A 27976-nucleotide genomic window follows, 5' to 3' on the forward strand; every position below is an offset into this window, starting at 1 on the left:
TGCATATTCATTAGGGCTAGCCTGAAAACCCGATTGGCCTGGTGGTCCTCCAGAACAGGGTTGGGAACCACTGGTATATAATATGCCTCAAAACCAGTGCTCTGCCACATATTATAGCAGGGGTGTCAAAGTCCCTCCTGGAGGGCTGCAATCTAGTCGGGTTTTCAGGATTTCCCCAATGAATATGCATTGAAAGCAGTGCATGCACATAAATCTCATGCATATTTATTAGGGAAATCCTGAAAACCCTGACTGGATTGCCGCCCTGGAGGATTATAGTAAGAAGTGAGGGCTTTAGCAATACGTGGTTCTGTGGCGCAAAGGATTAATCATTGCCTTTTAGTCGAGAGGTTGTGGGTTCGCGTCCCGCCTCCGGTAGAAAAAAAAAAAAAAAAGCAAGATGTCCAAGCACAGGTGGCCTTTCTGTCCGTGGCTGCTGTGCACTTCTACGCTTGCTAGAACAACGAATGGATCAAGTGCCCGGTTGAGATCTTATGATACTGGGGTTCCACCGGTCCATTGACATCTATTTTATTACGTGCAGAAATGAGCTTCTTGTTCAGCGCTGCACTGGAACGTCGAAGCCTCCGGCTGAGAATCCCACGTCTTTTATTCGCGCGGCCTTGATCCGGCTCCGATTTCCTCGCCTGGGGTGTGTCCGGGGAGGGTGCGGGTTGCTTAAGCCGCTGCAAAGACGAGGCAAAGTCTAGCCTGCTTTCGCTTTGCAACGCGGAAGCTTTTCAGCAATGTGCCAGCTGCAATGTCTCTTCATTTTCTCCCTCTTTGTAGTCGCAGGTATGGAGAACTTTTCCGATTGCTAACGATTTACTGGCTCTCTTCCCTTTGTGCATTAAGGGATGCGAAAACCTGGCTTATAGCTCTTGTTTCTAGCGTTGTAGTGGGGTTGCCTTGTTAGTCCATTAAAAACAAACAAAACAAAGAACATAAGGTGATGCCTTTTTTATTGGACTAACTTTCATTCTCAGGTCAGGAATGAGCAAAAGATGAGCGTCACAATAAGTGAAAACATAAAAGCATTGGTGGTTGAGAAGGTGAAAGCAGTATAACTTTATGGTCTATAATGTTCTTACATTCCAGGAAGAACGTTTTGCCTTGGAAAGCTTGTAAATGAATTTATTGTTAGTCCAATTAAAAACAAGCAAACCATATCACCGTATTTTATTTATTTATTTATTTTTTGCTCTCTTTTATTTCACTGATTTGCAAAATGTAAAGAGTTAAGAACTTGTACATAGCAAAAGGTCACCCAAAACCCAGCCCAGAGGTGTGGAGGGCCATTTTTTATAGGATGTTTAACATAGAAATGTGACGGCAGATAAAGGCCAAATGGCCCATCTAGTCTGCCCATCCACAGTAACCATTATCTCTTTATCTGAGAGATCCCACGCGCCTTTCCCAGGCCCGATTGAATTCAGGCACAGTCTCTGTCTCCACCATCTCTTCCGAGAGACTGTTCCACACATCTACCATCCTTTCTGTAAAAAAAAATATTTCTTTAGATTACTCCTGAGCCTATCACCTCTTAACTTCATCCTATGCCCTCTCATTCCATTTCAATTGAAAGAGGCTCGCCTCATGCGTATTTATGCCACATAAGTATTTAACCATCTCTTTCATATCTCCCCTCTCCCGCCTTTCCTTCAAAGTATACAGATTGAGATCTTTAAGTTAGAGAGTTGCGCGGGGACAGAAATCCCACCCATCTCCGCCCGTCACCGCCAGGATCCTCTCTGTCACCACCCATCCCCGCAAGGAATTACCTCCATCCCCGCCCGTCCCCATGAAAAGCAGCAATTACTTCTGACAGGATCATCAATTCCACAGTTTCTTTTGTGTTTGCGCTGTGGAATCTCTTTGGTGGAACCCTTTTTTTGTTTTCTGTTCAGGTAATTAACTTATAAACCCCCTCTTTTACTAAGGCTGACGTGTCCATTATCTTATATGGACGAACCCTGCTTCCAAAGCCTTCCATCCCCGTGGGAGTCCTGTGGGCCAGAGGGGGGTCCCCGTGGGAGTGCCGTGGGTTAGGGGGGATTCCCGCGATTCCCGTTCCCGTGCAGAACACTACTTTAAGTCTGTCCCCATACATCTTGTGACGAAGACCACACACCGTTTTAGTAGCCTTCCTCTGGACGACTCCATCCTTTTTATATCTTTTTGAAGGTGCGGTCTCCAGGATTGTACACAATATTCTAAATGAGGTCTCACCAGAGTCTTATACAGAGGCATCAATACCCCCTTTTTTCCTACTGGCCATACTGCTCCCTATGCACCGTAACCTTCTTTCTTGCTTTCGCCGTCACCTTTTCAACCTGTTTGGCCACCTGGATGGTCCCTGCAAGATGTCCAAAAGTTGGGGCAGAGAAAACTCCATTTTTGGTTTAAATGTCATAAAATACAATAAGTCAACATAACAATTAATCTAATGACATTTAAGCCCTCCCCCCCCAACAAAATTGTAAAAATAGACGAATTGGGAGGACAAATCAGAAAGAAGTCAATTAGCATGTATTCTACAATACATGTCATCTAAAAGAGCCCAAGCCCTTTAAAAATATCGACCTGCACATCACCTAACAGCAGCTACTTCTTCAGATTTACGCCCACCCTGCAGGAAAAGAAAGAACTGTACTATTTTTCCATTCCGGCCTCGGCTCCCTTCTGACATCACATCCTGGTCCCGTGATCAGGAAATGATGCGATAAGGGAGCCGAGACCGGCGTGAACAGTAGGTGGAAAATGCTACTCCACGCCGGCGAACAGATATGCAGGGGGTAAAAAAGAGGAGAGATGCTGGCATGCCCCCATGAAGATGGTGCCCTGGGTGGTCAGCCCCCACACCCCCTTATTACTCTACTGTGTGTGTGTGTGTGGGGGGGGGGGGTCATTACTTAATTCCTCTAGTGGTCGTCTGGTCAGTTTGGGTACCTTTTTTGGCACTTTTAAAACCGACCTAGTTCTGGATGTCTAAAATTCTATCCTAGATGTCTTGGGAGAAGTTCGATGATCACTTCAAGATGTCCAAGTGCTAAGCTCACCCAAAGCCTGTCCATAACACGCCTCCAACACCCCCCCTTAAGCTTTGGACACACACAGTGGCTAAGAAGCCTAGCAAGACATCCAGAAAATTGGTTTCGAAAATCGGCTCTGGTGATTAGGACATCCAAGTGCCGGTTTATGCAGTCTTTTGGACATCTTAATTTGTTTGAAAATGAGCCCTATGGTCTGTGGATGTTATGTTATATTGGTCAGGTTTTCTATTTTGCCGTTACCTATTCAGTTCAAGGTCGGATTACGTTACAAGAGGTTAGGTTAGTTACCCAGGAACAGTGGCATAGTGAGGGTGTGAGGTGCCGGGGGTGATGGCACCTCTTCCCTACCCTTATCTTGCCCCCCCCCGCTCCTTTCCCAACTCCCCCCCCCGACACGTGCAAGCCCTCCTTCCCTTGTTCACCACGGCGAGCAACAAGAACTTCAGCGTCCTCGTGACCCCGTCGGCTCTCCCTCTGACATCACTTGCTATGCGCATGCACAATTTTGAATGCCATGTATAGAATTTGGGAGTTGGTGTCTAGTGGTTTTAGGGCAGACCAGTCCCCTGTTGCTCCTGCCCCTTTCTGGCGCAGGGTTCAAAATAGTGCTGGCGTTCCCTAGGAGTAGTGTCATGATACTACCACTGGAGGTCAAGTTACCTTACTCGTATACTGTATACTTATATACTGTATACAATATACTTCACTCATCCCAATCAGGATTTAGATCTTACCACAGCACGGAAACTCTACTAGCAACACTACTGGACATAGCCCGACAACACCTCAGTAAAGGTCATAGGATCCTAATTATCCAACTAGATCTTTCCGCAGCCTTTGATCTAGTTGATCATACCATACTACTCCAGATACTTGATGCAATAGGGATCTCAGGGGTGGTGTACAACTGGTTCCAAGGATACCTTAAAACAAGAACTTACAGAGTTAAGATAAACGATACGAAATCCAACACATGGTCTAATCCATGTGGAGTCCCTCAGGGTTCTCCACTTTCACCCATTCTATTCAACCTCTACATCTCTTCCCTTGGTACCACTCTAGACAACCTAAATGTAACATCCTTCAGTTACGCAGACGACATAACTATCCTCCTCCCCTTCGAAACCCAAGACAACTCCGCTACAGGACACTTGGAAACAATACTGGACGAAGTAGAAAAATGGATGACAAACCACAAACTAAAACTAAACTCGGACAAAACCAAATTCTTAATGCTTGAAACGGACAAAATCCCATCCATAACAGACCTGGAAATCAAAACTACCAAATACCCAATCCAGACCTCCCTCAAAATCCTGGGAGTGCTGATAGATAGATGCTGCACTATGCAGACTCAAATCAACAAAACTACCCAAAAAGCATTCTTCACAATGCGCAACTTACGAAAAATAAGGAAATTCTTCGACAAAGAACACTACAGGATCATTGTTCAATCCCTGGTACTAGGACTTGTGGACTATTGCAATATCCTATATCTACCATGTCCTACAAAAATGATCAAAAAACTACAGACCATTCAGAACACAGCTCTCAGACTAATCTATTCCCTCGGAAAATATGACCACATAACTAACGCCTACCTAGACTCACATTGGCTACCGATTAGAGCCAGAATCCAATTCAAACTATACTGTCTAATCTTCAAAGTACTCAACGGTACAGCACCTGCCTATCTAATCGATCGCCTACACCGCAACCTTCCACCCAGAATAAGAAGAACACTGACACCATTCTCATACCCACCACTCAACGGCACTCATCGTAAAAAGCTTTACGATAACCTCATAGCAACGCATGCAGCAAAACTCGAACCCTCCATAACCAGATTGTTAACCTCAACATCTGACTTCAAAGCATTCCGCAAAGAACTCAAAACACTACTTTTCAAAAAGCATATTCAAAACACCTAATCTCCTCTTCCACATACACCGACCAGGTTACCCACTCCCTGACACCATATCCTCAACCGACCAAAAAAAAAAAAAATAATTCATCCTACCGATTCATATTACCTACCAACGCCTGGAAAAGATTTGATATGTAATGTAATATAACTGCTTTCATCCAATGTTACCAAGCCTATACTCATTCTGCAACTATGTCTTACCCTAAATGTCACGTACCCTCCTGGAAATGTCCAGCTTCTTCTTATGTAATCCGCTTTGAACCGCAAGGTACAAGCGGAATAGAAATCACAAATGTAATGTAATGTAATGTACTGTAAAAGACTTTTGCTTATTCTCCCCCTCCTCTTGAAGTTGAAAAAAAGTGGTTCTGGTACTTATTAGGGGATGCACTAAACCTAACGATTGTCGCTAAACCAGTTTTGCAGTCGATCGGATTTTGCTCATTTTCTGCTCCGAGCCTGCAAATGTGGGGATTAGTATTGAAATGCCATGCAAACTAGGCAAGCGATCGATGCACAAAATGGCTTCTGTGAGCAGAAGAAATAGCGATCAAGTTTATCACTCCAAAAAAGAGCGATTGGTGAAGACCAGTCACTCACGATCCTTGCCGACTTTTCAGCCTTGAAAGTAATAGAATCTGTATTGAAGTCATAATATAAAAACAATTATATATATATGCGGTGGAACTTATGCGCGTGTTATATGCATTGTGAGTGCGTGTGTTTAAAGCACATGTTAAAGGCACGTTTTATGCAGACCCGTTATTGGCATACACAATAAAAAATGTAAGGGCGGCAACGGAATTAGGGATGCCAACAATTCTTTTCTTTCCGAAAAATATCAACGAGTAGGTCAGGGGTGTCGAACTCAATCACTTAAGGGGCCGAAATCTAAACCATAGGCTAAGTCGTGGGCCAAATTTTTAATTAAGATACTTAGGGGTCCTTTTAAGGCAGGGGTGTCCAATGTCGGTCCTCGAGGGCCGCAGTCCAGTCGGATTTTCAGGATTTCCCCAATGAATATACATGAGGTCTATTTGCATGCACTGCTTTCATTGTATGCTAATAGATCTCATGCATATTCATTGGGGAAATCCTGAAAACCTGACTGGATTGCGGCCCTCGAGGACCGACATTGGACACCCCTGTTTTAAGGTATGCTAACCGATTTAGCACGTGCTAAAGGCGCACCTTAATAAAAGCACCCTTTAGTCTTAGTAGAAGTAAAGGGTTACAACATCTCCAACCCCACGCCGGCTCTGTGATGGGCCAAAATTAAAAACTTGGACAAATACTAATTTGGGGCCCACCACAATGCTTTATTCTCTCAAAAGAGACTTTGCTTTTTTTTTTTTTTTTTTAAGATCCAAAATATACACTTCTCTTCCACTGTGCACAGAGTGCAGAAATAACACGCCACACCACTGGATTGTGGATGGTCTCCAGCAGCTTTCCAGAACGCTTTCAAATTGTAAATAACTTCCAGGGGGGTTATAACTGTGTGACTGATAATCAGAGTAGAGGTCTGCACGGGAACGGGGATCGAGGGAATCCCGCGGGAATCCCCCCTAACCCATGGGACTCCCACGGGGACCCCTGTCTAGCCCACGGAACTCCCACGGGGATGGAAGGCTTTGGAAGCAGGGTTCGTCCATATAATATAATGGACACGTCAGCCTTATTAAAAGAAGGGGTTTATAAGTTAATTACCTGAACAGAAAACAAAAAAAGGGTTCCACCAAAGAGATTCCACAAGGAAAACAGCAGCACAAACACAAAAGAAACTGTGGAATTGATGATCCTGTAAGAAGTAATTGCTGCTTTTTATAGGGACGGGTGGGGATGGAGGTAATTCCTTGCGGGGATGGGTGGGGATGGAGAGGATGCTGATGGGGACGGAGAAGATCCTGGCGGGGATGGGTGGGGACGGAGAGGATCCTTGCGGGGATGGGTGGGATTTCTGTCCCCGTGCAACGCTCTAAATCAGAGACAGAGCTGTAACCTGCAAAGAACAGATATGGTCAGCTTTGGAGGACTTGGCGTCCAAGGGCCTTTGAAGCAGCTGTCCATTTATGCGAGAGCGTGTGTCGGCTACGGTGGGGCATCCTAGGAGCCCGGTTGCTAGAGGTGCACTGCTTGCCTAGGTTCTTTTTGGACTTTTCATATAGTTGTCTGATTTGAAATTATAGTCTAGGAGGGCAGGGTTTAAAAGGGATTTCCAAACAGAAAAGATTGCTTCTTCCTAATTCTGTATTCTGCACCACGATGTGCAAAAAATAGCTTTTTTTCAGGCAGGCAGCCGGGAGAGTGCAGGCAGCCAGGAGGACTAGGCGGACCCGAACGGCGACGGCAGCCGGGAGGGTGTAGGCGACCACGAGCATGAAGAGCGGCGGCAGCTGGCCCACTGGAAGGTATCAGCTGTAGATTTGTGTGCCTCAAGTCTCACGGCAGAATAGCAAAGGCTTGAGGCGCGTGCAAATCTACAGCTGACGACTTCCGGCGGGCAAGCTTAATTGCACATTTTTCATTGTCTGGTGGGCCAAATTTTATGACACTGCGGGCCAGAGTTTGATGCGTCTGGAGTAGAGCCAGCACTACAACACCCTCATTTACGTGAACTGCAACCTCCCTGTCCCCTTCTTCGTGGCTTTGATGGTTGTGTGCATATGACATCACGGCGTCACGTTGTCTGCTACGTGTTACCAATAAGAAAAAAGTGGTTAACAGAAAACAGGATGGAAAAGTATGAACGCCACCTCACTGCTCGCTTTTGCAGCTGTGCTGTCCAACAGTTTTCAATAGCTCCTTCCAGCACCACCTTCGAACTCCTTTCAACAGCTCCTTAGAACAGTTCTGTCTAACAGCTTCGAACAGCTACCAAACAAAGAGAAATCTCTCCTAAACTAAACTATACCGCACTGAAGTGGAGCTCGACACGGTTTACAGAGTTAAAAAAATATGGGAAGAGAGAAGAGAAAGAGTTTACAAAGCATAAAAGAGGGGATGTAATCAGGAGAAGAGATTATTATATGCTAGAGAAAAGCCAGGTTTTCAGTTGTTTTCGGAATAGTTGGAGGGAGTCCAGGTTCCGCAGTGGGACAGTGAGGTCGTTCCAGAGGCCGGTGATTTTGGAGAGGAGGGATCTACCCAGTTTACCTGCGTGGAGGATGCCGTGTAGAGAGGGGAAGGATGGTTTATGTCTGTGGGCAGATCTGGTGATAGTTGGTGTCGGGGCGAGGAAGGATAGAGGGATTAGGGGCGGAACGATGCCATGAATGATCTTGAAAGCCAGGCAGGAGCATTTGAAAAGAATTCTGGAAAGTACTGGGAGCCAGTGAAGATTGGTAAGTAGAGGGGAGACGTGGTCATATTTGCGTTTAGCAAAAATCAGCTTAGCCGCAGTGTTCTGGATAAGCTGGAGTCTGCGAAGACTTTTTTTTGTTAGGCCTAAGTAGATGGCGTTACAATAATCGAGTTTGGATAGGATGATGGATTGTACAAGGACGGTGAAATGCTTTTGGTGAAAATAGGATCTAACTTTCCTCAGCATGTGGAGGCTGAAAAAACAAGATTTTGCCAGGGAATTCAGGTGATCGTTGAGGGAAAGGGAGGAGTCAATAGTGATGCCAAGGACCTTGCTTGAGAACTCAAGGTGTAGAGCAGGGCCTGTGGGTAGGGTGAAGAGGGCGGGCAGGTGAGCTAATTTTGGGCATTCTTTATATTGCATTTTAAGAAAACAATGCTTTGCGGCCGATGACGTGCGCGTATGACGCAAGCAAATAAACCATACCTATGACTGACGTACAACAGGTGAATGCGTACATTGCAACATGAACCAACAGGAATATTCTGCGCATGCGTTTAAATCGCTCTCACAGCGATCGATCGGATGGGATCGGTATTTGCGATTATCTTTAGTGCATCCAGGCCTTAGTTTCTTTAATGCAAGCATAAGGATAATACTTTTTAGTTCAGCTGGTCTTAGAGTTACCATATTTAAAATGGTAAAATCCAGGATGCATGGCCCTGTCCCATTCTGCCTCCAGCCACACCCCATTCTGCCTCAAACCAAGCCTCGTTCTACCCCCCCCCCCCCCAGCCCTGCCCCCACAAGCCTTGTCTCTTCTTTCCTGCCAGGTCAGGAGAGCCTCCGAGCGGATTTGGATGTGTGTGACGTCACCCGTGCATGCTCAGAGGCCCTCCAGATGCAGCGGGGCTTTCCAAAACCCGGACAACCTGCCGAGTTTGGAAAGTCTCTCTGGGTTTTCCTGGATGTCTAATAACCCTAGATGGTCTTTGATTATTATTTTTGTAAAATCTTTTACCTTGCTCCTTTACTTAGTTGCTTATTGCAAAACCAAGGAAAACAGTAATAATCATCTTGCTAACTGGTTTCCTTTTCCTCTTTGGATTTCAGCTGCCTTGAGGGTGAGTACTAGCCATGCTCCAGTATCAAGTCTGGTGAGAAATAATATCCTTCTACCCTGTCATTTTCCAAGAACGGATGTTATTAGACTGGAAGATGTTGCTGTGAAGTGGACTGCTAGCACTACATCTGGTAAGAAGCCAGTGTATGCCTTTAATGGGAGCCATACTGAGCGCTATCGCCTGGGAGCGACCCTGGATCTCTATTTGCTGACAAAAGGCCAGGCATCGCTCAGCCTGCAGGATGTCACTCTGGAGGATGAAGGAAATTATACTTGCACTGTTTTAATAAGCCCAGAATTTGACAGTGGGACAATACAACTCAAAGTTGCAGGTAACTGGTGTTTTACTGGTTGATACTTGGTTTTAAAGTACTGGGACTAACACTTGGGATTAAGATCCTGCACTTATTCCTAGAATATGTTCAGGCAGTGTTGAGGACGACCAAAACTGATATCTTTGGTTATGGCTGAAACCAAAGCCGACCCAACCCCTGAATGGGAACAGTCCTCCTCACTTCCTTACTTCTTCCCTCCCTTGAACCAAAGGTGTTTAACTTCCTCTCTACCTCCCTCCCCCGAACAGAAGAAGCTCCACTCTAGGTAGGAATGACTGCAGATTTCTCTTGCTCCAGTCTCAAAATAGCTGCCTTGACGTCCAGCAGCAATCTCATGAGATTGCTGCTGAAAATCGTGGCAGCTGTTTTGACTGCTGGGCAGTGGCGTACCTAGCATATGTGACACCCAAGGCCATCATTTTTTGACACCCCCCCATCTATATCAAAAATATGATTTTTAGTAACAATCCACATATCGCACAACAAGAGTGTACCTAGGAAAAGGCAGCATCTTAAACACTGCAGTGAGCACTAGAACACCAACACATACATTGTAAAACTAAACAAGCCAGATCCCGCACAGTCAATTGATCCTGCAGTCAATGCCAATTGAAAACTATGTCCTTTTCATACACACAGAACAGAGATACACCCTCGCCCAATATGGAATAATCACAAACTAAAAATAGAAATATGTAGACAAAAGTTAAACTGAACTGCCAAAAAACCAGACTCTGCATACAATGCAACACCACAATACCACAAAAACAGTGACACATGTCCCCTAATACTGTGCAAAATATAAAGACAGTAGATATAAATTTGAAAAAACTGATACATAACAATCACCACTTTACAAATTAACAAATAAAAATAAAACAAATAATGAGAAATAAGAAAATACCATTTTATTGGATTAATCCATTTTTCAATTAGCTTTCAGAGGCCAAATCTTTCTTCAGAACAGTACAGTATACTGCTGCTATGCTATTCTGTCCTGAGGAACGGGGTGTAGTCCAAAAATTGCCTTATTTCCATTTCCTATTTATAAACTTTTATCAATACAGTTACAGTACTACTTGATTCTAAGTAAAGCAACAACAAAAAAATCTTTCTACCTTTTTTCGTTTCTGCTTTAATCATCTTCTCTTTGCTCTCTTCTTTCTATACAGCGCTTGTCCTCTCTCCCTTCCATGCAACATCTGCCCTCTCTTTGCCCCTTCCACCCAGCTTCTGCCTCCTCTCTCTACCCCTTTCATCTACTGTCCACACTCTCTCTGCCCCTTCCATCTACTGTCCACCCTCTCTCTCTTCCATATGGCATCTTCCCTCTTTCTATGTCCCTTCAATAAACTGTATATCCGGGGTCCCTGCTCTCCTTTACACATAATTCATTTCAGCTTCATCCCCTCTCCATTTTTCTGTCTCCACCCCCTCCCCTATGCTTTGGCATCTCTATCTTTCTCTTCTCCTTTCCTTCCTTCCCACTCCACACCATGGTGTGGTATCTCTATCTCTATCTCCTTCCCTTTCCTCCCTTCCCTCCATGGTCTGGTATCTCCTTTCCTTTCCATCCCTCCCATGGACTTGGCATCTCTGGTTCCTCTCCCTTATCTTCTTTCTCCCTTCTTCCCTCTCTCTCCCCAATTGGGTGCAGCAGCAGCAGCAACATTTCTCTCACCCCCTTCCCTGTGCAGCAGCAGCATTTCTCCCCCCCTTCCCTGTGCAGCAGCAGCATTTCTCCCCCCTTGCCTGTGCATCATTTCTTCCCCCCCCCCTTCCCTGTGCAGCAGGAACATCTCTTCCCTCCCAGCATGTCTGGCCAGTTCCCCTGCTCAAAGCAGCAGGCGTCTACACCTCACACGATCTGCGGCTGCGTTGAAAGCCTTTTCTCTGACATCGTGACATCAGAGGGAACGCTTCCGACGCAACCGTGGCTTGTGTGAGGAGCCGACACCTGCGGCTTTGAGCAGGAGAGCCAGCCAGAATTGAAACAACCACTGGAGGGAGCACAAGCTGGGACGGACACCACTGTTTACAGAAGGAATGCCCACACTTTTTGGGCTTGCGAGCTACTTTTAAAATGACCAAGTCAAAATGATCTACCAACAATAAAATTTAAAAAAAAAACACAAAGCACACTGTACGCAGAGAAAATGTTAATTATCACTTATATTTGGGGGGTTTTCAAAGAGGTCAAGGCAGATGACTCTATGCAATGTCACCTCAGTAACAACTATACAAAAATAGACAAATACCCCTGCCCTTTTTACTAAACCGTGATAGTGGTTTTTAGTGCAGGGAGCTATGCTGAATGCCCCGCGCTGCTCTCGATGCTCATAGGCTCCCTGCGCTAAAAACCGCTATTGCGGTTTAGTAAAAGGGGGCCATAGTGCAAAATATAGACAACAGATATAAATTCTCAAAACAGGCACATTTTGATCACTAAATTGAAAATAAAATAATTTTTCCTACCTTTTTGTCTGGTGATTTCATGAGTCTCTGGTCTTTCTTCTTTCTCCTCCTGGTCCCCCCCTCTTTCTTTCTCTCTCCCCCGGACCCCTCTTTATTTCTCTCTACCCCTGGCCCCCCTCTTTCTTTCTGCCTCTCTTTCTCTCTCCCCCTGACCCCCTCTTTATTTCTGCCTTTCTTTCTCTCTCCCCCTGGTTCCCCTCTTTATTTTTGCCTTTCTTTTTCTCTCCCCCGGCCCCCCCTCTTTATTTCTCTCTACCCCGGCCCCCCTCTTTCTTTCTGCCTTTATTTCTCTCTCCCCCGGCCTCCCTCTTTCTTTCTGCCTTTCTTTCTCTCTCCCCCTAGCCCCCACAAAGCCATCGTGCCAATTTCTCCACTTTCACGATTCTTTCCCTACCCTCACCCCCAAGCCAGCAGCCGATTTCTCCCTGCTCCTTCCCCGAGCCAGGCCCGGCGCATACAAGTGTCGGGCCCACAAAAGTCTTCACTTCCGGGGTCAGTTCCAATGGGGAGGAAGTTGCTGGCCAGCCAGGCAGCGAATGGCTGGCCCAGAACTTACCCTCCGACATTAGAATTGACGCCGGAGGTGAAGTCTTGTGGGCCCTGCACTTTTTCCCCGCCCACCAGCCCGCCTCACCTTTTGTCTCCACCTACCACGCAGTTGCCGGCTGGCCGGGTTAAGGAGTGACTCTGCGGGGGAGCAGGTGCCGGGATGCGGTGGTGAGACAGAGCAGCGGCAGAATAGGGAGGGTGGCCGGCTGTGCACCCCCTTGGGGTGTGCACCTGGGGCGGACCGCCCCACGCCCCACCCCCCACCCCCCCTTGGTACGCCACTGCTGCTGGGATGGCATGGGCAAGACTATCAGGGCAATACAGTATGCCCTGGGGGTAGGGGCCTAAAGGTGGGTCCAGGGTGGATGGCTTCTTTGCGTGGCAAGGAAGGGAGGAAGTTGAGCTCCTTCTGTCTGGGGTGGAGGAGGTGGGAGTTGACAGAGAGGGGAGGGAGGGAGTGGAGCCGGCTCCTGATCAGGAGCCAGACCAGAACTGAAAACAAGCCAACTATGGATTTTTGGTTGGTTTTGGTGCTAAAACCAAACCCCAAATTCAGTCAGGTTCTAAGGCAGAAGCAGTAAAAACGTTCTCCAGACTTGCTTTGTAGGTCACATTGTGTGGAATGGGGGGGAAGGAGAAGAAGAGATGGGGAAGTGTGTGTGTTATTCCTTATTTTATTTAAACATACATTTTTTATGCTTCACTCGCACAGATCTAAGGTGAGTTACAACCTGGAACATTTCTGTATTTGATCTACTACTTTTCAGGACATGTCAGGTAGGGTTACCAGACATCCGGGTTTTGAAAAGTTTCTATCAAATCGCTGTCAGGCAGGAAGGCATCTGCACATGCAAGGATGCCTCCTGCCTGATGAGAGCAAGGGATGGAGGGGGGGGCTAGGTTGGGATTGGGGGTGGGATGGGGTGGGGATGGATGGAACTAGGTGGACTTTGGAGCAGGTCTAGGGGTCCAGATTTTCCTAACAGAAATCCTGCAGGGGTGTTTTTGAGATCCACATATATGTGTATACATTGGAACACAGGTGGCAGAGTAGTAAACTGTTTGAAAGGAAGATGCTTTGTGCACTCAAGTCTATTTTGTCATCTGTTGTTACACAGCTCAGCCTTCGGTGGAAATATCACCACTAGACCCCCACCTTGCAGAGGGGGAAGAAAAGACCCTCTTTTGTGCCGTGCAGCATTTTTACCCAGTAGAAATTGACATCGCGTGGCTGGTTGAACATAGTGGAAACCAGGAACTCCTAACGACCGGCATCTGTACTGGCGTTGCAGCTCACAGCGCGAATGGAACTTTCAGTGCTCTGAGTCGAATTACCGTGGTCATGTCCAAGGACGATGAAGGTTCATCGTACATCTGTCAGGTTAAACACGAATCACTAGAACGTCCGTTGAGAAAAAATACGACCGTATTTTTGGCAAGTAAGTAACTGTGGATAGACCTTTAGGTCACTGGTCCCCAACCCTGTCCCGGAGGACCACTAGCCAGTCGGGTTTTCAGGATTGCCCTAATGAATATGCATGGGGCAGATCTGCACTCCTCTTTCATGCATATTCATTAAGGCTATCCTGAAAACCTGTGGCTGGTGGTCCTCCAGGATAGGGCTGGGAACCACTGCTTTAGGTCACAGATTTGCAAAAAAAATGGGTAAAATTTATAAAGCAAGTACTAACCTTTCTACATTGATTGATCACATAATAATGATATGTTTGTATGTGTACACTTACATGTTTAAATGCCAGATATGAGGCCAGACGAAGAGAGGCACAAACAAAGCACTAACCCCAGCCAGTCGGGTTTTCAAGATATCCCTAATGAATATGCATGAGGCAGATTTGCATATTATAGAGGTGACAGGCATGCAAATCTGCCTCTTGCATATTCATTAGGGATAGTTTGAAAACCCGACTGGTTTCATGCAGACCAATTTAACTGCTAATCTTGGGCGGGGTTTAAAAAAGTTTGGATAAGTAGCAGGGTTTAAAAAAGGTTTGGATAATTTCCAAGATTAGATTAGATAATGGAGATGGACTTGGAGAAATCCACTGCTTATTCCTAGGATAAGCGACATAAAATCTGTTTTACTACTTGGGATCTGGCTAGGCACTTGGGACCTGGGTTGGCCACTGTTGGAAATAAGAAGGAATGGCCTAGTGGTTAGAGCTACAGCCTCAGCACCCTGTGGTTGTGGGTTCAAATCTTGCACTGCTCCAGATACATTAGATAGATTGTGAGCCCACTGGGATAGATAGGGGAAATGCGTGAGTACCCGATTGTAAATTGCTTACGTAACCTTGAAAAGCGGTATATAAATACCTTAAAAAAAGATACTGGGCTTGATGAACCTTCGATCTGTCTCAGTATGGCAACACTTATGGTCTTATATGAGCCAAGTATAGGATAATGAAGCCATTGTGACATCACTCTTGAGTTTAGCTCTTAGGCACTGGTGGAATGAGGTATTATGACATCACAATCTCAGCTCTGGAATGTTGCTACTCTTTGGGTTTCTGTCAGAAACTTGTGACCTGGGTTGGCCACTGTTGGAAACAGGATACTGGACTTGATGGACCTTTGGTCTCCCCCAGTATGGCAATTCTTATGCTCTTATGTTAAGTGCTGAATATTGACACTTACCCGCATAAGTGCCAACTCTGCTTATGAATATCAGCCACTGAATATCAGCGTCTAGCCCTAAACAAGTGATTTAACCAGCTAAGCGTCAAGATCTTCAGTCAATCTTTGGTCTTTAAACTCTCTCAACTCTGGAATGATCTCCCCTTTTTTTTAAGGGGTTCCAGTTCGTTTCATATTTTCTGTAAATCTTTAAAAACTACTCTAATTTGCCAAACATTTTCAAAATTAATTTTTATGAAATTTTGCTGTTATCTTCAAGTTTCAAGTTTATTGTTTATTTGATTGATCGCTTACTCAAATTTCTAAGCGATGAACATATCATTCTATTTATCATTTGTAAATCATTCCCCGTTTATTTAATTGCTGTAAACCAAGTCGAGCCTTCTCAGAATGATGACTCGGTAGACAAAGTTAAGCTTTAGTTTAGTTTACGAGCCGCTTCTGGCTAGTTAAATCACTTTGGATACCAACCCTTACGTTTTTACCTGATGCAGTGGAGGGTTAGTTTCTATTGTGGACATCCTGAAAAGCCGAGTGGCTAGGTGGGCCTTCAGGATAGGTTTGGGAACTGCTGCTCTAACCGCCTGCAGTGGCGTTACCTGACTGACCAACACGTGAGCCTTCGGTTGAACAGTTGAGCTTTAGTGATACCGCCTTCACTCTGTGATGTCAAAGAGAGGCCATAGTACCTTTGCTCACCTGCCAGGACTGATTAACAGAGCGTGAATTTGTTTTCAGCACCAGAGAAATACCAGACAGACACCGGCTTTGTGGTGGGCGTGGCGATTATCTGCGTTGCGGCGACTGCAGGGAGCAGCATATTTTTTACTATATTCTATCAGAAGCGAATTTCCAAAGGTAATTTCCCGGCTTTGGTTTATTTTCCGCATTTCCTGTAAACAGTCCCAGCCACCAGGGTTTTCAGAATATCCAGTTTAAAAATATGCATGAAATAAATTTACTAGGGGTATGCATTCGTTAGCATTACTGAAAAGATTTACAAGGCAGTTCTATAAATTAGCATCTCAGTTTAGACTAGTGGTTGCCAAACCTGTCCTAGAGGAACCACGGCCAATGAGCTTTTCAGGAATTTCACCATAAATATTCATGAGATTCATTTGCATACAGTCTCCTTGGTATGCATATTTATCTCATGCATATCATAAAACCCCACCTGGCTGGGGTTTCCATAGGACAGGGTGGGGATTCAGTGGTGTAGGAATTCCAGGCTGCGGGCTTAGTGCCAAGTTCTATAATGGCATCTTGCCAACATGATTGTGTTATACTGTAGAATACTAATGTCAATATTGACACACCTATGTTTAGATGTCTGCACTTACCCCACCTAAGGTGCTTGTAAGTGGAAGCCCTGCCCCATGAGGATGCTTCCTTCGTAGTACTCACTAAGCAAGATGTGTGTGTGTATGTCTTTGAGCTGACCTCTGACCCATAGCTGCAAGCACAGTGAGGAGTCCTCTGTGATGTTTTAAAGCAGAGTACAGGAGTGGTTTGCCAATGCCTTCTCAGTGTGTGGCTCCAATGTGCTGCCCTGCAGAACCTGGTATTCCCCAGTCGTCCCCCATCCATAACATAACATAAGAATTTATCTCTAGACCGCCATTACTGTAAAGTTCAATGCGGTTTACAAAAGACTAGCTACGATGCTTAAATCAACGTGAAGAATATGTTAGTATTAAGAGCTAAGAAATTTAATAAACAAGAAAGTCTTAAGTTGTTTCCTGTAATGAAGGTAAGAAATGGATGATGCGAGTCACTTGAAATCCTTGTCCCATAAAGCAATTTGAAAAGAGAGGGTTTTAGCATGATATCTTTTGTACCTACAGCCCTTAGATCAGGGGTGTCAAAGTCCCTCCTCGAGGGCCGCAATCCAGTCGGGTTTTCAGGATTTCCCCAATGAATATGCATGAGATCTATTAGCATACCATGAAAGTAGTGCATGCAAATAGATCACATGCATATTCACTGGGGAAAACCTGACTGGATTGCGGCCCTCAAGGAGGGACTTTGATATCCCTGCCTTAGATGGAGGAAAAACAAAAAAGGCTTTGGCAATATGCGAGTATTGCATAGAACAATAACAACACAACTCGGGTAGGACGGAACCAAACCCCATTAATGCCTTATAATAGACACCCCAATTTAAAAAGAATTTGTGCCTCCACAGGTAACCAATGCAGTTTGCAATAACAATATATGACGTGGTCATATTTTCTCAGTCCATAAATGGGCCTAACCTCAGTATTCTGGATTATTCACATTTTAAGTAGATTTTTCTTAGTGTTTGCTAAATAGATGGTACTAGCCAGGCCTGAGTTCCCCAAGAGCAGGCCTACCCAGGGCAGCCAGGCTGTAGGCATCCCTAAGTAAGATAAACACATATTTAGTTCTTAGATAGAATATTGGCCAATATGTACTTATTTATTATTATTGTGTTGGTTCTTGAGCCAGTCGGCGCATAAAGCAAGCAGATGCATATTCCACATTTGCCCATCTTGGTTTCGAATACTATTTATGACAAATTGATATCCAGTTCATTGAGAATTCTTTCAACTGTTTGATGCTATATCCAGTGGCGTGGTAAATGTGTGTGGGGTGTGGATTGCCCCGGGTGCCATTTTGACAGGGGTGCCAGCGCCTTTTCTCCTCTCCATCTCCAGTACCTCTTGAAATCTTCTCTGGTAGCAGCAAGCAGCATCTCCAGCCAGCTACTTGCGCTGGTTCGGCTCTCTCTCTGATGTCACTTCCTGGTCGCAGGGATCAGGAAGTGATGTCAGAAGAAGAGCCGAGGCCATTGTAAGCAGCAGGTTGGAGATGCTTGCTGTTGCCAGAAAAGATTTCAAGAGGTACGGGGGTAGGCACACGCAGCGGAGAAGGAGCAGCGGAGTGAGCACGGTACGGGGTGCACAACTTGGTGATGCTGGATGCCACTGCTTCAGTCGCCTCCTTTCTTCGCTTCGCTGGTGGCCGCATCTGTTATGGTCTTCCTGGAGACTTTTTTTCCTACATTCATAAGAATATAAGATATTCCATTCTGGGCATGAGAAGCAGTCCATCGACCTCTTTGTATTGTCTCCAATAGAGGCCAGCCTATATCAGGCCATAACAGTAGATCCCAGAAATTCCTGTCCATATTGCTGGCAATCATACAGCTGGCAATCATATTATGAGGTACTACATGAGTATCTTTGAGGTGCCCACCTGTTGTATCTTTGTTCGTTTTTTGCAGTAGGCCCTCTGGTTTCACCAATTCTCAAGCCCAACCTCATCACCATTAATGAAAAGATGGAATTAATATGCAACATAAATAGCTTCCGACCAAAAACAATATCCGTCAGATGGTATATACAAAGAAAGCTGATGTACCCAAACAAAGACGGTGGAGAAGACTCTTCTTTCCTTCAGCCTCAGGAAGACATTACCGAGGCAGCAGAGCAGCCTTTGCAGAAACATGGTGGTCTTTCCAGCATGACGACCCGATTGGCCTACATACCTACAGTCAAAGATGACGGGGCAACCATTACATGTAGTGTTAAACACAAAGCTTTGAAAAACTCAGTACTGGAGAGTACGTACTTGAAAGTTACTGGTGAGTTTTTAAATTAGTGGGTAGTATTCTAAAGTCGTTTTTGCATGTATGTGGTATAAAAGTACGTGTGTTGACATTGACAATAGGCAACTGTGTTATAGGTGTGTACAGAGGGGTTTGAGTAGAGTGTTTGTAAGTAGGCATGTAAATGGTAGCATATGTTAATTTAATAATAAAGCTTTATTTATATCCCGTCATACCTTTTTCAGTTCAAGACGGTATACAATAGCGGAAAAGTACAAAGTGGATAATGAACCTGTTTGGTTCTAGACAGTATACAATAGTGGACACAGTAGTGGATAATTACAATGTGGGATTGTGGGGACATTTAACAATATAAGTCCAGTAAAAACGAGGAGGTAGGAGGAAGAGGGAAAGAGAGTGAGAGGTGGAAGTAGAAGGGGGGAAAGGGGGAAAGAAGTGGGAAGAGAGGGGCGGGGGAGACTTTTAGAAAGAGTCAGGGGTTTGGAGGATCAGATAAATTTGTCGAATAAATGGGGGATAGGGAAGGGAGGGTGCGAGCGAGTATGGTGTGAGAGGGTGAAGAGGTGCCCTCACCAAGATGGCGCCTGAGGCGGTATGCCCCACCGCCCCCCATAACTATGCCACAGCTTATTACCCCCTCCATCTTGAAAAATAAACAAAATTGAGGCCTCTGCTTTGTGTAGGTTTGCAGCAAACAAAAGCCTAGATCAGGGGTGCCCAACCCTGTCCTGGGGGACCCCCCCAGCCAGTCAGATTTTCAGGATATCCCTAATGAATATGTATGAGAGAGATTTGCATACCTGTTACTTCCATTATATGCAAATCTCTCTCATGCATATTCATTAGGGGTATCCTGAAAACCCGACTATCTGGGGGGTCCCCCAGGACAGGGTTGGGAACCACTGGCCTAGATGTTCCACAGTCAACGGAAGTCCAAAGCACAAAAGAAGAACACACTGTGGAATACAATGCTTCATTTTATTTTAGTGTCTTCACGGGCAAGGTTTTATTTATTTATTTTTATACATAGTAGCATAGTAGATCACGGGAGATAAAGACCCGAACGGTCCATCCAGTCTGCCCAACCTAATTGAATCTAAAAAATTTTTTTTTTTTCTTCTTAGCTATTTCTGGGTAAGAATCCAAAGCTCTGCCTGGTACTGTTCTTAGGTTCCAACTGCTGAAGTTGCCGTCAGAGCTCACTCCAGCCCATTTATATCCTCACAGCCATTGAAGCCCTCCCCAGCCCATCCTCCACCAAACGGACATATGCAGACACAGACCGTGCAAGTCTGCCTGGTACTGGCCTTAGTTCTTCACTATTTACTATTATTTTCTGATTCTAGATCCTCTGTGTTCATCCCACTCTCTTTTGAACTCCGTCACCGTTTTCCTCTCCGCCACTTCTCTCGGAAGCGCATTCCAGGCATCCTCCACCCTCTCTGTAAAGAAGAAATTCCTGACATTGCTCTCGAGTCTCCCCCCTCAGCCTCAAATTATGCCCCTTGGTTATACCATTGAGTGAATACTGACCTGGACCACTGAAGAAGGCTTTTTGCCGAAATACGGACAATGTAGGGTCCATATCACACTACACGTCAGTTATTCATGAAGTGAAGATTATTTCATTTTGGATTTGTGCTCTTATCTGACTCATCATAATAAACGCCTCATCAAGATCATTGTATTCCACAGTCTGTTTTTCTTTTGTGCTTTGGACTTGTGTAGGTTTACAAAATGGCAGGAATATATGCATGTAAGTGGATGAGTAGCCTAACAGAGCGGTGGAGTGAGAATGAAGGACTCCCCGTTCATTTCCTACTGTGACCCCTTGTGATCATAAAAGCACGTTACCTTAGGGGGTCAACATTCTGTGTTGTTTAAATTTTGTATATCAACTTCTTAATATTTTTCTGTAAAAGGAAAAAAAAACCCCACCAAACCCAATGTCGCTGATTTCTATCATACCCGCATGTGATCTTCATTAAGTAGCTTTCTTAAAATACGCTTTATTATTACAGCGCGACCATCGAGTCATTATATTACCAGCTGGCCCCAAGTTCCAGAATTAGACAAAAAACTCATCCTCAGCTGCATTGTCGAGAAGTTTTATCCCAAATGCATCGCTTTAAGTTGGTTTAAAAATGGACAACAAGTGGAAAATGTCACTCAGTTTGGACCTTTTCCGTGTGAAAGCGATTACTACAGTGTTTGGAGTCAGGCTGAATTTATCCTTTCGAAGGATGATGAAGGGATGATTTATACATGCCAGATAAACCACAGTAGTTTTGGAAAGATTGAAGAACTGTCTTATGAAATTAACTTAAAAGGTAAGTAGCATGGCAGCATGAAGAGGATGACTGGTTAGACAGGAGACCCAGGTGCCCGGAGAACTCATGTGGCTTGCTTATTTCTTTTTTTTTTTTTTTTTTTCCAATTATCTTTATTAATTGCAAAGGAACATACAACCATGAGCAGAACAAGCAAAAAATAAAGCATCCAGAATCAACACGTGAGATAATGACAACAAGTGGTGCTCAGTACAAAAACCCCATGGGTGGATGCCCATCACAATTATTTAAATGTGATTACTCATAGTTCACGTCAACTGCATTAACAATTACGGTTATATCCAGCAGTCCTATAATCCTAAAAACAAGGTACAAATCCTTCTTTTGCCAACTTTTCTCAATTTAGCAATTAATAATTGGACAATAAAGTCAGTCATAATACTACTAATGATATAATTCTCCCCTCCCCCTGTAGAAGCAGTTAGACATCAACATTTCTAGTCTGAATTTATATCTGTTTGCTTGTTTGAAATGTGAACGTACACCGGCTTCTACAAAACTGCGGTAGAGGTTTCAATCACCACTGTTCTAAGGATAGCACTAGTGTACATGAAAGAACCCCAAAAAATAATAATGAGGATGGGTAACCATTGGACTTGGGATGCAAGGACATTCTATTATTGATCATTTATAGGAAGGTTCTGAGCTTGGAAGAGCAGCTTCTCGAAGAAACCACTCCATTGCTCTGAGTATTGAAATCTCACAGGGATTTCAGCCACACACCATCATCGGGTGCTCCCTAATGTGTGCAAATGCACCGTGTAATAATTAAACGGCAATAGCGCACTTGTGAATAAACAAAAAATGGTTATAAGTAAATCTCTGCAATGATATTATAATTTCACCCTATAAATGATGAATAATAGACTGTCCTTGTATTCCAAGTCCAATGGTTTAGCCTTCGGCTACCCATCATCGTCATTATTTTTTTTGTGTGTTATTTTAAGTACCGTTTATTGGGGGGTTTTGTTTTGGAGCATTCATGTACAGACGTTTAAAAAGTGGGCATGAGGCCCACTTTCTCTGTTGAGTCAGTGTTTTCCAGTTAGCATACTAATGTCAGCACACCAGCTGAATAGTTCTTCCGCTCCCATTCTCAGTTCCGCCCCCACCCCAGATACCAACCCCAAATGTTCAGCCGGTGGCGGGCAGCGCTGTTAATGTCCAAATCCAGCACCGAATCTCAATGCCGGGCCATTTCCAGTCGCTAGCATTGAATATCTGAGTTTGGTTTTTAAAAGTTGGCTATCGCATGCCCGGCTAACTCAGTGTTCAGATTTAACCAGCCATCAGTTAGTGCTTAAAGATAGGACTGTTAATTATGCGGTCTTATTTAGGCGCTAAGAAACGCCCCCAATATTGGCAGCTTTCACTTAGGCGCCAACCAGTCATTTTCAGCAAAATAACCACATAAGTGCCACTGAAGATGACCGGTTAGCTGCCGACAAGCAACTTAACCAGTCGGTGGCCGTTCCCAGCCAACTAACTCATGTTGGATATTGGCGGGCATGGGTTTAGCATATGCAGATTACAAAACTAACTTATTAGGTCATATTTGTTGCGTTAGAATCTAACACGGCTTAGAAAAAGGGCCCCGAAGAGTCTTATGTACTTAGAGCCACACTTGTATTTTCCTGACTACAGGTACACCGCCTGAAGTCCTGTTTATCACCGAGGACCCTTCGCAACCTGTGGTGGGAGAGGAACTGAGACTCAGCTGCAAGATAAGCAACTTTTCACCCAATGAAATCGGGGTGAGCTGGTTCCGGAATGGCCATCCATTGTCTGAAGGGGTGTGTAATTCCCTGTCTGTAGTCTGTGCGAATGGTTTGCACTCCATGTGGAGTGTTCTGAAACTGGTGCCTACAGAAGAAGACCAGGGAAGCATCTTTATGTGTAGCGTTAGCCATGTTGCGTGCAAGGATCCTGAAGAAAGATTGTACACTCTGCAGCTTTCGAGTAAGTAAATTCATTTTATTACCGAATCACCAATTAAAAACATAAGACTAGCCATACTGGGCCAGACCAATGGTCTTATCAAGCCCAGTTTCCACAGTGGCTAATTCAGGTCACAAGTACCTGGCAGAAATCCAAATAGTAGCAACATTCTGGAATCCCAAAGAGTAACAAGATTCTAGAATCCCAAATAGTAGCAACATTCCGGAATCCCAAAGAGTAACAAGATTCTAGAAACCCAAAGAGTAACAAGATTCTAGAATCCCAAATAGTAACAAGATTCTAGAATCCCAAATAGTAGCAACATTCTTGATTCCCAAAGAGTAACAAGATTCTAGAATCCCAAATAGTAGCAACATTCCAGAATCCCAAAGAGTAACAAGATTCTAGAAACCCAAATAGTAGCAACATTTTGGAATCCCAAAGAGTAACAAGATTCTAGAATCCCAAATAGTAGCAACATTTTGGATTCCCAAAGAGTAACAAGATTCTAGAAACCCAAAGAGTAACAAGATTCTAGAATCCCAAATAGTAACAAGATTCTAGAATCCCAAAGAGTAACAAGATTCTAGAAACCCAAATGGTAGCAACATTCCATGCTATCAATCCCGTTGCAAGCATTGACTTCTCTCATGTCTGTCTTGATAGGAGTCTATGGATTTTCCCTCAGGAATTTAAACCCAACTATATTGACAGCTCTTACCACATCCTCTGGCAACGTGTTCCAAAGCCTAACTATTCTTTGATTGAAAAAATATTTCCTCCTATTTGTTTTAAAGATATTGCAATGTAACTTCATTGAGTGTCCCCTAGTTTTTGTAATTTTTAAAGCAGTAAAAGGATATATATATATATATATATATATCGCATGATAACTTCATTTTGTACAAACAATTTTTGGCGACTGCCGTGGATAGAGTTGAAAAAAACAAAAAAAACCCTGATTTCACCACGTTCTATGGCAGCAAATTCCAGAGTTGTGTGAAGAAATATTTTCTCCAGTTTGTTGTCAATCTACTACTTAGTAGTTTCATCGCACGTCCCCTAGGCCTAGTATTTTTGGAAAGAGTAAACAAGCGATTCACATCTACCCTATAAACAGTTCCTGAAGTTAGGCGCCTAGATCAGTGCGTCTAGCCCAATCTAGGCGCCTAACTTAATTATTTACAAATGCTTAATCAGCACTGTTAATGAGCAATGGAGAGCCCATAATTTGCAAAAATTAAAATGAATTGGGTGGTAGACGTCTAACTCTGTAGGCGCCTACGAATTTCAAGTAGGCGCCTAGTCCAAAGTGCCTACCAGAAAGTGGGCATGGTTAGGGGCAGATCGTGATAGGATCATGGGCAGATCTTGGGCGTGTTTTCCATGTAGATGCCTAAATTGGACTTAGGTGCCGTCAGGTACCTAACTTAGACGCCATTATTTAGGCTTGACATAAATAGGGGATGCCTAAAGTTTTGACACCTACCAGTGCCTAAGTCCAATTTAGGCGCTGCTAGGTGCGTCTATAAACAGCATCGAACTCATGGTTGACATGTCCTATGTGCCGTATTTCTCAGCACCTATGTTTTAAGCACTGTTTATAAGATCAGAGCCTTAGTAATTGTATGAAAATGGTAGCAGTGGGAAGAATGATGCAGCTGCTGAATTGATCTGACATCTTGTCTAATGTGAAAATGCGTCCTTAATAAGGAGGTGTGGAACCGGTTCCCTATAGATTTAATAACAATGGCCTCAAAATTCAAAGGACTTACGTTCCTGACTTTAAGAGTTATGCTCATAACTTGGCCTCTCAGAAAATGTAATCGGGCTAATTGCAAAACTTTATACTCAAAATTTCACTTAAGGCCCAAATTCTGTAACCGGCGCCTCATGTTGGAGGCGCCCAACTAGAGAGGCGCCCATCTAAATTGAGTAACAAGCTCAATTAGGCTTTTTAATCAGCAATAATTGAAACTTAGGCGCCTAGCAAGAGAGAGCGATTTTGTAATAAGGTGCCTCTAAAAAATTTAGGCGGCCTTCGAAAAAATAGGCGCTAGGCACGTTAGGCGTTGCTTTGCGTTAGGCTCCTTGTTACAGAATCGCTGCTCTTAAGTGCGCTTAAGCGCTCGCATGGCCGCCTTAACTTTTAGTTGTGCCTAGAGCTGGCCTATTTATTGGGCGCTTCCATAATAGGTGCCGCTCAGCGTGATTCTCTAAACCGCGCCCAGTTTTACTTGAATCGCGCTGAACGGTACCTAATTCGACCCCCAACTGTTGGGCGCTTCATATAGAATTTGCCCTTAAGCTCATAAATTTAAGAACATAAAAAGTGTCCAAATGTATCTCCAGTATTATACTCCCAGCTATAATTTATTAATAATATTATTTTCCTTCTATTATTTTAAATATTATGGTGAAGTGCTCAGACCATGTAACCCAAAATATAGTGAAGTCACTACAATGAGGTTAACAAGGGGACCATCATCGCCTTCACCTGTCCCCTGCCCACCCTAAATGATCAAAAACATTTTCAGACCAACTTGGTGTACTTATCTGGTTAGGGGGGTAGTTGATTTTAATAAAGCTGATGTGCTCCGTTAAAATCCTAGAACTGTTCGTTCATTCATCCATTCCCATCCCCCCGACTCGAGTTTCACCTCTTCATCAGGGAGGGACACTGGTGACGGCACACTGAGACCAGACTCATTCAAAGCAAACGGGCCGTCACCAGTGTCCCTCCCTGATGAAGAGGTGAAACTCGAGTCGGGGGGATGGGAATGGATGAATGAACGAACAGTTCTAGGATTTTAACGGAGCACATCAGCTTTATTATTATTACTTGGATTCAGTCATCAATGAGAGTTAACGAAACAAAATCAACTACCCCCCCTAACCAGATAAGTACACCAAGTTGGTCTGAAAATGTTTTTGATCATTTAGGGTGGGCAGGGGACAGGTGAAGGCGATGATGGTCCCCTTGTTAACCTCATTGTAGTGACTTCACTATATTTTGGGTTACATGGTCTGAGCACTTCACCATAATATTTAAAATAATATTTAAAATAATAGAAGGAAAATAATATTATTAATAAATTATAGCTGTGAGTATAATACTAAAGAGTAATCGTTGTCACAGAATATCAAGTTTTATCTCCTTATTTAGTAAACAAATGTATCTCCAGGACATGGAGTCTGGATTAAACAATTGTACCTTGATCAGGAATTGCGGATAGGGTATGTTAGTAAAGTTCTCAGATGATTCTTGAAGGGAATTAACATTGGTTTATGTAATGTAATGTAATGTAATTTATTTCTTATATACCGCTAAACTCCATTAGGATTCTAAGCAGTTTACAGAAAATAGACAATAGGGTACATTAAAATTATAAGTAAAATAGGTACTTAGAAATTCCCTTGCTGTCCCGAAGGCTCACAATCTAACTAAAGTACCTGGAAAAATGACAATTAGTAGAGTAATGAAAAAATAAAATAGAGATAGATGAGAAAAATAAGAAAATAAACATTCTAATAAGACTACAATGATCTAAAGGACTTTGAAAGGTTGAAAAAAAGAGGGGAGATAGGAAATAGAAGCAGAAGGGAGAACCGTTGAAACTATAGAATTCTTGGGAAATTTAAATGAAATTTAAATAATATAATAACTGAACTCTTAAATACCCTACATCAGGGTGGCCCAATTCCGGTCCTCGAGATCGACTGGCAGGCCATGTTTTCAGGATATCCACAATAAAACATGCATGAGAGAGATTTGCATGCCAAGAAGGCAGTGCAGGCAAATCTCTCTCATGCATGTTCATTGAGAACCTGGCCTGCCAGTAGATCTCGAGGACCGGAATTGGGCAGCCCTGCCCTACATTTTGTGCAAGTTATTTTGCTCATTATTAATATACTACACTTCTCCCTCCGTATCAGCGGTTTCCGTATCTGCGGATTCGCTTATTCGCGATTTTTCGGCTACTGGCTCCGCCCCTTAATTTTCATCACTAAATCTGGCGTTTCACATTGGAAATCGCTGCTCCCGGTGGTTTCTGAAGGAAATCTCTGCTTCCAGCGTTGGACAGAGCAAATCGCAGGTCGGGTTATTCACGGTTTATCTTTTTCAGGTCTATTTTACCAATAAACCGCAAATACCATGCAAAAAATTATTCACAGTTTTTTTGGTATTCACAAATACTGAAGGAGAAGTGTATAGCAATGTTGAACTGATGATTGGCATTTAGAAGAGACCCATAATGCTCCATTTTTCATTGCAGCGTGTAATGGTAAAGAAAGATCTATTGATCTGGAATAGAAAGAGCATGAGAAGAGTCTCGGCAGCGTCCTGTATATTTTTATGTCAAGAAACCCACTGCATTATGAGACAGGAGTATCTGCCGATCAATGCACTATTTTGTGGTACAGTTTTTTTGTACTCATATTTTTCAAACAAATAAACAATGTATATTTTCCTTTTTTTTTTTACATTCACTGTGTTTGTCCTGTTTGTAATTGGGGTAATAAAATATCCATCTACTTTCAAAATTGTCCTGCAAAAGGGAAATGTGGTAAAACATATTCTGTGACTAATTGTGTGGCTACCTATCTATACACAGGTAGGTGAGGTCAGGGAGAGAAAGAAGTTATCTGGAGGTAAAGGGGAGGACAAGGAGG

General features: G+C 43.8%; 1 gene segment (V, D, J or C); it reads left to right on the forward strand.

Moving 5' to 3' along the window:
* The first annotated feature begins 439 nt into the window (after positions 1–439).
* Positions 440–27769, forward strand: LOC117369005. The segment is given in 7 exon segments: positions 440–795; positions 9398–9739; positions 13885–14205; positions 18669–19028; positions 21035–21343; positions 23009–23323; positions 27580–27769. Coding segments are annotated over 7 exon segments (1734 nt in total).
* Positions 27770–27976: the final 207 nt, after the last annotated feature.

The sequence above is a fragment of the Geotrypetes seraphini genome, chromosome 11 (assembly GCF_902459505.1).
Source record: "Geotrypetes seraphini chromosome 11, aGeoSer1.1, whole genome shotgun sequence".
Lineage (NCBI taxonomy): Eukaryota > Metazoa > Chordata > Amphibia > Gymnophiona > Dermophiidae > Geotrypetes > Geotrypetes seraphini.